Source organism: Gopherus evgoodei, chromosome 13 (assembly GCF_007399415.2).
Source record: "Gopherus evgoodei ecotype Sinaloan lineage chromosome 13, rGopEvg1_v1.p, whole genome shotgun sequence".
Lineage (NCBI taxonomy): Eukaryota > Metazoa > Chordata > Testudines > Testudinidae > Gopherus > Gopherus evgoodei.
In genome coordinates this window covers 4284912-4299566 of record NC_044334.1, presented here as the reverse complement: position 1 = coordinate 4299566, position 14655 = coordinate 4284912, and the positions used below count along the sequence as shown (strand labels likewise).

The 14655-nt window shown below is 42.8% G+C and overlaps 1 protein-coding gene across 6 annotated transcripts in view; it reads right to left on the bottom strand.

Moving 5' to 3' along the window:
- Positions 1 to 14655, bottom strand: part of CORO1C (coronin 1C) — a 76453-nt gene that overhangs the window by 23956 nt on the left and 37842 nt on the right. For all 6 annotated transcript variants that reach the window (XM_030583328.1, XM_030583329.1, XM_030583334.1 and 3 more), the window contains one exon: positions 3178 to 3300. In XM_030583328.1, coding sequence (XP_030439188.1) covers positions 3178 to 3300 — 123 coding nt within the window. The remainder of the gene's footprint in view (positions 1 to 3177; positions 3301 to 14655) is intronic.

The following is a 14655-nucleotide window of genomic DNA, read 5'->3' as shown; positions in this document are numbered from 1 at the left end:
GCAGTGGTGTTTTCCTGAGTCCATGGAGAGCCTGAAACAACATTTCTGGAAGGCACGAACTCCCTTACCCCCTTTATCTTAACAGGACGCCAACTAAAGCCTACTGACACCTTACATGTCATAAAATGATCAGCAATGAAATAGTTAATCAGATGGAACAGATATCAGAGTGCGAGTGAAACCCATGGTTGGGAACTGTTGGAAGAAAGGAAATGCAGAGGCAGAAATGAAGGGGAGACAGAAAAAATGAAAGGAGGATGGAAAAGAGAAACATAAGGCAGAAATGGCAGGACTCCTATAGGTAAGAATTTTTTTTCCACCAAAAGACAATGTGACTTTTTTCATTATTAGGTGATTTTCATTATTAGGTGATTACAGGCCATGTTCTATCCTGCATCTCCCTGCAAACATCCCATTGATGTCAGTGGGAGAATTGTTGTGGACTGAAGGTAGTACAGATTCCTGAACTGTGTACAGAAATTCACAGTAAGTAGTTAAAAATGGAATTTTCCAAAAGTGAACTGCACAAGCTTGTGTGGTTTTCTCAATCAGGGCACCAGCATGTTTCTCTTGCTTCATTTTAGTCATTAATGAAGAGTTCAGAACTAATTTGACAACTTACATTTCTTATTTTAAAATAGATACACTGGTGTTTCTTCAAACCAATCAGAGAGTTTAGGAAGCAGGAATTTGAAACCTATACCAAAGAGAAGTGGGGAAACCAAAATGCTAAATCACCAGTGCCAAGATATAATAGCAATTAGAGATGGAAAGAGATCCAGGAGATCAGTGGTGGGCAACCTGCGGCCTGTCATGGTAATCCGCTGGTGGGCTGCAAAACCAGTTTGTTTACATTGACCATCTGCAGTCGCAGCAGCCCCCAGTGGCCACGGTTCACCATTCCTCCATCCTACCTGGGTATTTGTAGACAGTCTGTCCCTACATTAGCTGTCACTTAGACAAGCTATAATTGCACTTTGCTGATCTTTCCACTAGTCAATAACTCTGGATGTTCCAACATGCTTCTCATTGCAACTTGGACTAGGGGCTTATTTTTCCTGCTACAAAGTAGTTCTGGATTTAAGGTTTGCCAGTTCTGCTGATGTTTATATTTCAGACAGCATTCGTCCCATTTCATATGCTTTCTGAATTGTGGTTTCTTACAGAACATTCTGACACCATTTCAAACAATTCTAGATCAGTCGTGAACTTTACAAATCACAAGCTTGGTGTTTTTTTGGTGTGTGAATACCTTTTTTTTTTTTTTTTTTTTTTAAAATGCTTCAGTTTCTAAGACACAGATGACGGGCAGTGTTGTCCTGAGATAAGACCGTGTAGGAGGAATCTCACCCCCCACCCCAAACATCTGAACACTAAACAAAGCAAAGCACAGGAAATTATTAATACGACTGTAACATGAAAATGTTTCAATGTAGTCTTCAGACTAAAGAGTTTCTACATATGGCCAAATAAGTTCTTGATAAAAGAAATTTTTTCTAGTAATTTAATCTTGTAAGGATTTTCTTTTATTTGTTATGGAGTCAATGCCTATCACTGATCAAGGTAATCTATTGCTCAATGCGCTCTGACCCACATTAAAAAGGAACCCATGCTCAGTGTAGAGAGCCCTGTTAAAGTTCTGACATATCTAAACATCCGGTCAATGTGGAGAAAAGTAATGTGTTCACCCTTAAATCAAGGGCTGCCAACAGTCCTAAGAGCAACTGGGTTTGTCCTCCTTTGCCCCATTCCCACCTTCCTTACTCTTCTTCAATTCCACGCCTCTCCAGCTGGGAGCTCTGGGGGTCAGAGCCATATCTGCCTTCTTCAAAGCACTATAAAACGATACATGTCAATGACTGGCTCCATCATGATCACTTCTTTCTTCCTCCTCCTCACCCCTAAAAGGCCCATCTGCGAGACCATGAAAGAACTGCATTTACTGATAGGTTTTGTTTTTGGAACAGTTAAAGGATGGAGAAAGGCCAAGCCAATCATGCCAAGGCTGACCCCATACCTAGATACTCAGAAGAGAAGGTTCCTCTAGGATTTTTGGGCTTTGATTTTCTTGAACAATGCAATGAAATGTCAAATGGACAACTGTGGAAGTTCAAAATCCTGTAATCTAACTCTGTTTTCACATAGGGTTTAGATTTACAGGTTTCTTCCCAGCTAATAATTGGGTGACCATCATATATATAAAAAACATACAGTATTGTTATGAACGCTGATCATGGTATTAAGTTATCTGACCTGCTGCATCCTGTCTCCTACTTCGATTTATAATCTTCAGTGTCTCACTTAACTACAATAGAACATTGATATCCCCAAAGGGGGGCTAAGCTCCTTGGTGACTTTATCCATCCTGTCATGCAATACTGATGGGGCTGTTAAACACCCTCCTATTCATTCCAATTTGTTTAACTGGCTCCTTCAGATACACTTGTGCAGGGGTCCCCAACACGGTGCCCGCGGGTGCCATGGCATCTAAATGCGCCCGGGTCCTGGCCAGCGGTGGAGCATCCGCCGAAATACCACCGAATTTCTGCGGCGTTTCGGCAGCAACGCCTCTCGATGACACCACTTGCCGGCAACAAGTGATGTCATCGAGAGGTGTCACCACTGAAACAGCACAGAAATTCAGCGGCGATGCCTCTCGATGACACCATTTGCCGCCGCCAAGCGACGTCATCGAAAGGCGTTGCTGCTGAAACGCCGCAGAAATTCAGCAGCATTTCGGAAGATGCTCCACCACCGCCACAGTCCTTCGTCTGGTGCCCGCCAGACAAAAAGGTTGGGGACCATTGCATGAGTGTCATTGCTTAGCCAGGGCCAGATCCTGCAAGTACAGGACCACTACTATCACTGAAGTAAATGGGAGAGGAGGCCTTTAGCAGATTGCAGGATGAGGCTTTCAGCAGGTGCTGAGAGCGGAGTGCTGTTACAGGAGACACTTATTTGTCTTTGGAAGCAGAGTGTCACCTGCATAGTCAACTCTTAAGGTGGAATAAATAGCCTCTCTAGTGGAATTATTTCTGAAGTCAATGAAGCATCAGTACCATAAAAGCTCACCTAATACTTTTCCCAAACAAATTTTATTTGAAGATCAAACAGAAGTGAAATGTTCTAAATAGAAACCAGGTCTCAGGCTTTTAAATATACTTTTCATTAACTTACCATGACAGTGCAGTCCTCAGAACCACTGGCAATGATTTGATCATTATGGGGACTCCAGTCTATGTCAAGCACCGGTCCTGTGTGACCACATACTGTTGGGTACGACTTGTCAATTCTACCCGTCTAAAAGGAGAAAGAGAGATCTGTAATGTGCAGACCAAACCAGGCAACACACATGGCATTTCACAGGGTAAAGGAACGTTTCCCACACTCTACTCCTCTATCTTCTCCAAACACAACCATTTCATAAGCCTTGACTGTGTGTGTCTATGACTCTCATGCAGCACTGCTCCAGACACATCAATATCCTGACAATTTCTGACGTTGAGACATGTACATACATAGACCTGCAACAAACATGGAAGCTTTCTTCTCTCAGCGGCATGACTGCTTTGCCAGCCCAGCTCCAACGGGTGTTACTGGGAGATACTTCTGGCAAAGGAAGTTAGACCCTCAAATTCTCCTGACTGTGCGGGATTATGGAGTGGCTGTGTCCCCCATATAGCAAGGAGAGTATAAAGGATCTTATTTTGCCACCCTAAATGTGTGTGTTGAGACCGGCAACAGTTACAGATACCCGAGATAAGAGCGATATCAAAGGAGTGTTCTGGACACTGGAACTTCACCACAGCTCAACTGTTGTCACCTTTCATGACTTTAGTTTTTGTGGAAAACACGTGACAGCTGTGCAGAGTGTACCCCTCTATTCCCAGAAAAGAAAAGTCAGTGATGCAAACTTCCCATAGATACACCAACCTACCCACCAGGAGACACCTTTGCCTTCTACTGGAAGGAGTTTATCTATGGTGAGAGTTCTGTCTGCATAGCCCATTCAATCCTTGCCCAAACTGCTGACTGATAAGACCATCAGTTAATGCTATTTATGATGTGGCTCCCTCTGCACTAGGAACTGGACTGGGACCAAGACAGTGATAAGATTCACTATAAAAACAATTTCCACATTTATTTGAAACAAAAATTATTCACATTTCTATCAAGAGGTTAGCAAATCTCTAGAGCACTTGCCAACTGCGAGGATAAATCTTACAAGAAAATTAGCTACTGCCTGGTGTTCATCTGAATTTGAGAAGACAGAATTTTAATAATTTATGGTTCTTTCAATTATTCAAATTGTTCACTGGTACTACAACAAAAGGACCCTGGCAGCTTTGACATCGCTCTATTGTCTGATAATCTGATTACTTACTATTGGCGCAAAACACTTCAGCTTGCTGTAAGTGAAAATTAAAAAAGGAACATTTTATATTAAGTCATTCGCACCGTTTCATCTGTTCTTTTGGGTCTTTCACCCAAAAACAAAAGTAAATCAGTATTTTTTAAGATATGGAAATGTGACTAAAAACTGTAAAGATTGGAAGGAGGCTGTGGACAGGTGTGGTACCTGAAACTGTCTTCAACTCACTCTTTAAAACGGACCAGATTTCAAGCTGACCATGTCCTTTCTTCTTGCAAGATTACAACCTATAAGAAGGGAGTCAGGGAAGAGCCTGACCAGATTCTAGTTTCTTTACATATAAAAAGCTGCACTTTGGAGTTTCAATTCTACTGTTTGGTGGTTTCCTGACCCTGGCGTGTGAGCTGCCTTCACATGACTGTTACTAATTCCCATGGAGCTGATTATTCAATTCAAAGTTCTCTCCATATAAGGATTTATAAAAAGGCTGGACATTAGCTTTCGGGGACTACTGACATTAAGATGTATTTGTCATGAATAAAAAGATGTAGATCCTAAGGGAGAACAAGTCAAGGTAGTTATAAAAACAAGGCACAAGCATTTCCTAAAAAAGTTAACAAAACAATGGCTCAACAAACAATGGTGTCCTGTCTCAATGCCTCAGCTGATTCTGACACCTTTTAAAATTAAAACGTTGTAGACTCTCCAATAAACCAGAAACTCTAAAATTATTAAGAGCTAGAATCTACTTATGGCTTTTTGCATGCAACAAGGTAAAACGCATAAACAGGTTAAAACAATGAGCTGATGTATGAAGTCAACACATTTTAAAATAAATCAACTTTTAAAAAAAATCAGTCTAATATTTCAAAACTGAACATGTTTTAAAAGATACGCCACAAATGAAATCCAACTAAAGAGCTAAATCAAAAGGAATAGATGGTCATGTGAGGTACTGTCTGCAACATGTAAATGAATAAATGGCCATTCCAAGGTAAGGCTTATAATTAATTTTCTTAGCAAAAGAGCGTTACAATGATTAGTTACAGACTGAGAAAAGTGAGCATTTGCTAGTCTAGATTTGGGGTTTTAACAAACATCATCAAGATTCTTATTGGGAAAAAAATATCCATTTGAACAAATGAAACAAACCATAAAACTTCTCCTGGCTCTATGATCAAGAAAAAGCCTGAACACCAAGTCTGCAAGCAAACGGGAGTGTGTTACAAGCGTATCCTACTAAATGGCTGTACCGCCTGCTTCTCATTATCTAAAACGCAGCTCATTTTTGGTACGATCTTGTAGTACCATTAGCTCAATAAGCTGTTGTCGTTTCAGAGTACATTAAAAATGACATGGTGGGTCTCCATATTTATCGTCTATCAATGACTTGTGAATTAAATGTGCTCCATTTACAAATACAGGGGTTTTTTTATTCCCAGCCTAGCAAACAAACAACCTGAGCTCTGAGAATCAAAATGGATTCTCTCTTTTTTTGGCTACTCATAGCCACAACAGAACTGGAAGCCCAAATAGGCCACTGATCCCAGCCAAACTCCGCAGTCTTCAGATTATCATCTCAGCAACACTTGTGCAAACCCATGGTCTTCAATAAGGATTAAGAGATGAAACTGACTGGTTCCGTAACTGGAATCCTGCAAACAATTCTGTTCAGAATGCACAAGGAGGAAAAAAAAAAAAATCCATCTTAACCATGCTGCAGCTAATAGAATGTAACAAATAAATTGTAGCAAAACTCATTCTCATCACTTAAGTGACTCGATATAACCCAGAATACAGGGGAGTAGCTGTTCTTGGTAAGTGTGACGCCCCACATGCTGACGAAGTGATTAAAGAGCTACTGTGAGCCAGGCTGACTCTACCCTTCCAGCCCTGTCAATCATGCAAGGGGCGCAATAGGGGTTTAAAAGCAGGACATTCAATTCAAGTCAGTTGGCTCTGGAAGAGCATAGACAGTAGCTATACAGCTCCCAAGAGGAAGCCCTGAAGAGCTTCAGGGAAACTGTCTTCAAGAAGGGCACTCACCAATGCCCCTACAAGGAGGCACCCAACTCCAGTTTACCAGCCACAGAGATTAGCCCCAGCAAGCCCCACTGCAAGCTTTTGCACTTTGATTTGGGTCTAAGCTTTCGTGGGTAAAAAACCCACTTCTTCAGATGCGCCTGAAGAAGTGGGGTTTTACACTCACAAAAGCTTATGCCCAAATAAATCTGTTAGTCTTTAAGGTGCCACCGGACTCCTTGTTGTTTTTGTGGATACAGACTAACACAGCTACCCCTTGATGTTTTGCATTTGGTACTCCAGCCCTCCCTGGGGGTAGTGAATCGGGGGCTCCTCTGAAAGGATGTGGGGAGTGGGAGCCAGCAGCCCCCATCCCCTTAAAATGCATGCTCTCTGGTATAGTTTAGTATTGATAAGACAGACCACTGTTCATGTGTACTGTGGGACCCATTGACTTTGCCAGCCAGAGGCACCCCAAGCAACCCAAGGATCGAGACAGTAAGAAAGGGATATTTTTAGTCCCTTTCCAGAGTAGAGCTGCACTTTAAGTGTTTGAACTGAGAGGAGAAAATAACTGAGTTATACAGTGAAGAGGTCAGTCAAAAGTCTGCAGAAATGTTACTTTGTTACAGGTGAACAGTAATGTCTCTGCGATTTATAATCCGTATACCCCTTCCCTTTATGGAAGCTGTCAGAGTGATTACTACTACAGCAGAAACACTTATCACTTCAAGCAGGAGAATAAAGATGGAAAAAGAGGAGACTAGGAAGTAACAAATAAGGGTTGTTAGCCACAAACTGGAGAGGAGAAATGATTACGTATTAACAACAAGTGTGGAGGCAGATGCTGAGAGAGCTACATTGCAACTGATGTGCAGTGTTTTTATGTGCAAAAATGCAGGTGACCAGCATTCCCACAGCACAAGCAAGTGACTGCGTACCAGGCCACCCATGTATATAACACAGGGCCGCAGGCTCCACACTACACAGATACATTAGATGTTCTAGCAGACACAAAAGGAAACTCAACTCAGCAGTACAAATGGCCACAGATCACCGATTTTTACATTTAAGGAGAAGACTCTGCTGATAATACAGTCACTGACTCTGGCCCACACAGAATGCTCTCCCAAAAGCACAAATAAAAATAACTAAGCAAGACAACGTAAATGGACACAATGGTTGACTGACTGAAATACTGCCCTGGTGTCCAACAGTCCGGTTAAGATGAAAGAAGAGGTCTGATCACCAGTGGAGGAGCTACTGAATTGTGGTCAGGAACAAGAACAGCCTATCTTAAAAACAGCACCTAGGAAACCTGGAGATTCTCCTAAAACCCTAGTCAAAGAGGAAGAGCAGTGCTCACCAATGCTTACAGATATGTTCTCTTTAGTGTGACATTTTAAAAACTATTTTAGATTTGAAAGGATTACCCTCAAGAATGGAATCAGCAGTGCTGTCAAAAGGCCAAAATCCTTCAGAGCTAGATCCGCAACATCTCTTTTATAGCTATGACACACTGGACAGAGGCTGGCAGGTCACAAAAGCTAAGCAGGAATAAACACTGTTACTGCTTGACAGAAGCCTTCTAAAAAACCTCAGGAACTGCCATATTAGTATCGGCAACACTTTCATTGGTGAGCCAGTGCCCGAGCATGGTTCAGGGTGGGTGGCAATGAGGCACCTTTCAGATGAGAGCTTCACTGTTTGACCTTTGGGACCACTGGGCACTATTCTCCAGGATAGGGACTTTAGAACAAGTCCAGGCCACCAAGGTTAATCTTGTTAGGAGGTAGTACTTTCCCTCTACTTTCAACTGGATATTGAGCCTTCGCTGCCTCTCTAAACTAGTTTAAGATTGCTGGTGCAAAATGCTCTTGGCTGCCTCTTCCCTTGGGGGCCCCATTCCAGCAGTAGGAGAAACCTAGCTTTGTATGAGTCTAAAGCACTCTGGGATCACTTGGGTGGAAAGGTGCATTGAAAGAGTTTGGGGTTTTGGTCCAGTTTAGTGATGTGGGAGTCACCACTTTAAGAAATCCCTTTCTGCTGAACTGCTCTTCTGGAGTGTTCCAAAAATAAAAGGGGGAGACAGCAGTATATTGCATCTAGTGGAGTAAAGTGCAGCCTGGAAGTCAGGAGCTCCCTAGTTCTAATCCCAGCTCTGCTGCTGGATGGGCTTGGAAAACGTCAATTATTGTTCCTAGTCTCCCCAGCTAGACAACAGGACACTTCCTTTGTGGTGTAAGGGTGAATATTTGTACAAGCTTTGCAAACGTAAAGCACTATAGAAAAGCATTACAAACAGGTGAATTAAATACAGGACACTATATTGTGAAACATTCACAAAAATGAAAGACCCAAGACGAAGAAACCAGGGACAGTCATTTTGGACTTTGATACTAGAAATGCCATTACAGTTTAGGGATGCCACATTCAAAGTTTTTTAAATGACTTTAAATAAATGCAAGACCACCACTATAGTTAAGCGTAGTACAGTAACTCCTCACTTAAAGTCATCCCGGTTAACGCTGTTTCGTTGTTAAGTTGCTGATCAATTAGAGAACACGCTCGTTTAAAGTTGTGCAATGCTTCCTTATAACATTGTTTGGCAGCCACCTGCTTTGTCCACTGCTTGCAGAAAGAGCAGCCCATTGCAGCTAGCTGGTGGGGGCTGGGAACTAGGGTGGACTGGCAGCCCCCCACTCCCGTCAGTTCCCTGTGCAGCAGCCTCCCAGCAGGCTATCAATTGCCAGCAGTTCAGCTGTCCCTCCTTGCAGTGCCAAGTGCTGCTCCTGCCCTCTGCCTTAGAGCTGCTCCCGGGAGCCTCTTGTCTGCTGTGCGGGGGGAAGAAGGGGGAAAGAAGGAAGAGGGGGACTAATATCAGGGTGTCCCCCTCGCCTCTGCTTACTCCATTCTCCATTGGGGAGGGGAGAGACATGACAGGGCTCAGGACAGAGGGAGCTTGCTAGCAGAAGCAGCTGTCTCAACTTGCTGATCTACTTAAAAAGGCAATGTACTTAGAGTGGGTTCAGCGTACTTAAAGGGGCAATGCGCATCTCTCTCTCTCACACACACACAGGGTGTGTGTGTCTGGCTGCCTTGTAGAGTGTGAGACTACCTTAAGAACATGCTAACCCTTGAGTGCTCAGCTGAGTGCTTGTTCATCATTTAGCAGTAAGGCATTCCCTGGGAAATATCCCACCCTCTGACTTCACCATCATCTCAACCAAGTTTTACAATAATCACTACTGTGTACAGTATTAAATTAAAACTCTCTCTCTCTCACACACACACACACACACACACACACACACACACACACACACAGACTTTTGTCTGGTGAAAAACATTTCCCTAGAACCTAATACACACACACACACACACACACACTTACATTTATTCCTATGGGGAAATTGGCTTCACTTAACATTGTTTAGCTCAAAGTCATATTTTTCAGGAACATAACTACAATGTTAAGTGAGGAGTTACTGTACAAAGTTTGCATCTTCTATGCCAAACTCGTGGGTTTTCAACCTGCCATAATCCTAGCAGGTTTTTGTAAATATAATCTTTTAATTAGTTAAGGATTTACAGTAAGTCTCAAGTGTTGATACACAGCTTAATATTAACTCAGTACAACTACGAGAAATTAAATCCTTTTCATAATCCATTACCATTTAGGATGAGCAATACATCACGGTAACAATTTATGATAGTTCAATGGATGTGGTTTTAAATTTAGTACATAATCAAGCCAATCCAGAAAGACGAATTAAAAGATTAAGATTTTAGCAGGCTAGATGGTTTAGGCTAAGAGATGCATGTTCAATAGTCAAGTCCTTTAGCAGACAGTAGGTTAACGTTACCAAATAAAGTCATCTAGCTGTTTCATACCTCCCAAAACAAAGTTCCTGAAAGAGATGGGCAAGAAACGTCTGTGATTTATTCCAGAAGAAATGGATAAGCAGCAAGGAAAAATAGTTGCTAAAAATGACAAGGTTATTAAATCATTTGAATGTCTTTTACAACTGATTCTCTGCCATTAAAGGGCAGTTGGTCAGAGGAAACAGTTCATGGATTACAGTAAAAATATGTGCAGAGAACAGCTGCTTCCTCTGATTTGGTGTTATACTTGTAAGATCACAGCTGAAAACAGGGAAGCAGCATCAGATTGCACAAGTGAAAGTGATTCCACTGTCTGCAGGCTGAGGAAGGGGTTTGGAGAAGGAAATCAGATCACAAGGGCTGGGTTTGAAATGCTAATTGACCACTAACTTTTTTACTTCAGAGATTCACTGCTCAGACTGGGACAGGACTTTATTTCTACTGCCCCTACAAGAAACAGTCTCACAAACCTAGAGCTTATCGCTGAAACTTAATGTGAACTGCTGTGGCCACAGAACACCCATCCCTAGCCATGCCACATGGTCACATAAGAGGCTGTTAGAATAAAAAAAATATGGCAGGATGTAATGAAAGTGTCTTGCTCATTCCTGACCGTGACAAATAGCTACTAGTCATCCAGCCAACCAACAAAGGCATCCATGGCTAATCCTCATAATGAGGACTGTTACTCCCGAAAGGCCCACTGCGCTGTGTGTCACAGTGACAACCAAGCTAGTGAAACCTTTAAAGCATTCATAGCTAAATATTGCAGTTGGATTTTCCTTACATCTTCCAGAAATCCATATACAATGCGCTGCTCCAGCTCAGCTGATCATTAGTTATTTCTACAGCTCCATAAGTGTGCATGGTACTTTAGAGATCTAGGTATGTGCTCTAAAGTGTGTAAATCTAAGTTGATATACAGACAAAGAGGAAGGGAAGAAGGGCTGCAGCAACGGACAGGAATATTTCTCGCAAAACAAATCCACTCTGATCAATCTGAATGAGATGCAGAGCTTTAAATCCACGTTATTCTTGTGCCCCAGCAGATTTGGTATTATTGCTCAAGGTACTTAGTGGAGTTTCAGGAGTGTCACCAGCCTAGCATAGTATGCAGCAGTAACGAGGTTTATTTCATGCCCGCAGGGAGACTAGAAATGCAGCAGTGGGATGACTTCATTGTTTGTGCCATGTGCTTATAGCTGACCAGAAAAGGAGAGAAAGAGATAAGAGCTGGTTACAATGGACTCTACAACTAAAACAGTTCCGAGGGACGCTTTGCACTGGAAAATGTATGCTAATCCCCAGAATCCTCCACAAAATTAGCTGCAGCAATCAGCTGCTCTCACACACACTGACTTTTTAAACAAAACGGCTAACTCCCATTGCAATGAACGGTGTTCAGCATGGCTGTTCCAGTTCAGCTATCTGATTGCTACTCCTGCATTCTGGAAAAACACCCTGCACAACTTTCCAGAATTAAACCTCTCAGCTGTTTAAATTTGCACCCTCCCCAATCCCACCAAAAGGGTTTCAATAGAGTTTAGAAACAAACTCACACAAGAGGAAGTGATGTCCTGTGACGACAGCAGGGGTCAGGAAAGTTGGGATCTAGAGCCCATTCTGCTGCTACAGTGAGACCTCGAAAATACTTTGAGGTGATCACTGAATTTATCATCTAGAGTTTGGGCGAAAAAACATTCTCGGAGTCGGAGACCACTGGGCTTTGGGTAACGTGGTATTGCCATGTGCGGGAATCCGCCTGAGCTCTTAACTTGGCTGGAAGCACTATAGGAGAAAGCCATTCGAGCAACCCTGTCCAGGTGACTATTAAGTGGTGTTCACTTGCTCCAGTGGAAGCCATATCCAACCCTACTTGTCTACTAGGCCAGGTTGGACCAATATAGGGCTGTTAAAAAAGCAGACAAGGAAGGCGAGAGCTATGGGGAGGGAAAGCTTGGTGGTTTGAGCATTGGCCTGCTAAACCCAGCACTGTGCGTTCAATCCTTGAGGGGGCCATTTAGGGATCTGGGTCAATAATCTGTCTGAGGATTGCTTTGAGCAGGGGGTTGGACTAGATGACCTCCTGAGGTCCCTTCCAACCCTGATATTCTATAATTCTATGAAAGAACAGGATACATTTGGACAGATCACAAAAAATGTATCAAAAATTCTAACCAGTTCTGTAAAACTAGTTTTGCATCTGGATTTGCAGTTTGCTTATACCAGCAGGATTCTTTGCTGCTTTTACAGATCCAGACTAACATGGCTACCCCTCTGATGCTTATACCAGAAATTTTAAATGGCTGACGTGCTGAACCAGGATTTTCAAGATTTCACTGTCAACTTTCCCAGCACTGCTATAAATACATATGAGAGGGCACGGCAGAGACCGAGGAATTTCATCTGCAGGTGATAATTCCAGGTTGGGCAAGTATCCATGTACTGACTCTCAGCAGTGCCAGTGAGCCATGCCCACAAACTGTCCGGAGCAGCTCCTTCAGTGTATTTCCATTTGTTCCTCAGGCTTTAAGACTCTGAAATAACCTAGCATTGGTACCTGCTTTCAACCTGAACGCAAGTGAGACAATCTTGTAGATATTTTAAAGTCGCCTGAGTTTCTCCAATAAATGGATGAAAAAAAAAACACCTTTAATTCTAGTCTCTTCCCATTAAAACACAAAGGCACATAGCTAGACAGAGGTTTATCAAAAATTAGGGAAGAACCCTCCTCCCAGGCTTCAATCTCGCATGCCAAATTTTAACCTAAAAAACTGAGGCATTTTCATGGATAATATTAAATGCTGACAGCACCTCAATGGCAGTATAATTTAAGTCAGTCACAGCCCATTTTAATTCATGTCCTTCCATCACCACTCCATCTAAATGACTGGAAGGGTTCACTGAATCTCGGCCAGAGCAGAAATACTTGATTCATTCTCACACTCACTCTCACATACACACCATGGCTAAACCATGAGACACAGTAACATGTCACTGACAGAATATCAGCATTTTTGGGGTGTGCAAGCACCTTGCACATATTATTTGTAATAGTAGGTTCAGGGTTTCAGTGGAAATGCTGCCAGTTTAGAAACACAGTAATAAGAAGCCAAACACACAAAGGACAAATCTAACAAAAGGTTTAGCCAAATGGGACTGAGTAAGTCCTCAGTCACATGCACAAGTAACAGGCATCATCCCCCTTCTCTCAAAGACCTTACTCTACATGATTTCAGCCGTAGGCAGCCACCTTAGGAAAGATCACTTTAAGTAAAGAAGAGGAACCTTTTGCCACAGCTTTTTTTTAAAAAGGCAAGCTGCAAAGATTTTGTAAAGAGAGAGAAAAAAATGTATCAAATTACTCTGGGGATGTGTGGACTTAACCTTACAGTACACGGATGTGTTAAACCCAGATATTTTCAAGTCACGTCCCCCTGTCTATCAGGAAACTAGGAGCTTCCCCCTTTTTCTAGAGCAGAAATCATGTGTCAAGATTAGGTAGGCGTAGCCCACACAGCCCAGCTCCTTCAATCATAGATGCAGGTGGATCTCTGTGCTGCTCAGCTCCAATCCTCTGTACAAAGCTAAATAAGTACATTGCACTGTACAGAACAGGAGGAAGCATGGCCTCTGCCCTAATGTGGTTAAGAGACGAGACCAAGTCCTGTGTTCAAAGTTCAATGTTTCATCCACAGCAGCTGATCATCATACAACTGCTTAAAATATCCACTACAGATGGCGGTACCTAAGAAAGACTGCCAAAAAACCCACAAGAGTAAGGCTCAGAGCCTGGGGTCAACTGACTTGGGCTCGCAGGGCTCAAAATAGCAGTGTAGATATTCCCATTCGGGCTGGAGCTCAGGCTCTGAGACCCATCCCCCAAGCCAGGTTTCAGAGTGCAGGCAGGAACATCTACACTGCTATTTTTAGCCCTGCAGCCTGAGTCATGGATCTGGGGTCTGAGACTCTCTACTGCAGGGTTGCATGTGTTTTTTGGTTTGGGGGTTGGTTTTTTTGCAGTATAGATGTTCCCTTAATGAGTTAGGGTCTTTGGTACAGCAATGACTCTGTGGTCTTATGCAATGAGCTGTGAAAGCATTCCTCACGAACACCCAGCAAACGGAACAGCAAGTTAACTAGACAAAACCCCAGCACACCTCAGCTCCATTCACATCAAAGATCTCAATCGGGTATGAACAGGAGTGTTTCTTCCCCACTTTCCTGCCTTACTTGTTCCGAATTCCACGAACGGGGACAAACTGTCCTGCCTTGCTACGCTGGAGAAGCAGCCTAGGAGCAAGCAGGAGCTGAAGTTACTGTGGCTGCAGCATGCTCCGTTCAGCACAAGGCTTGATGAAGCTCAATAGCGACCC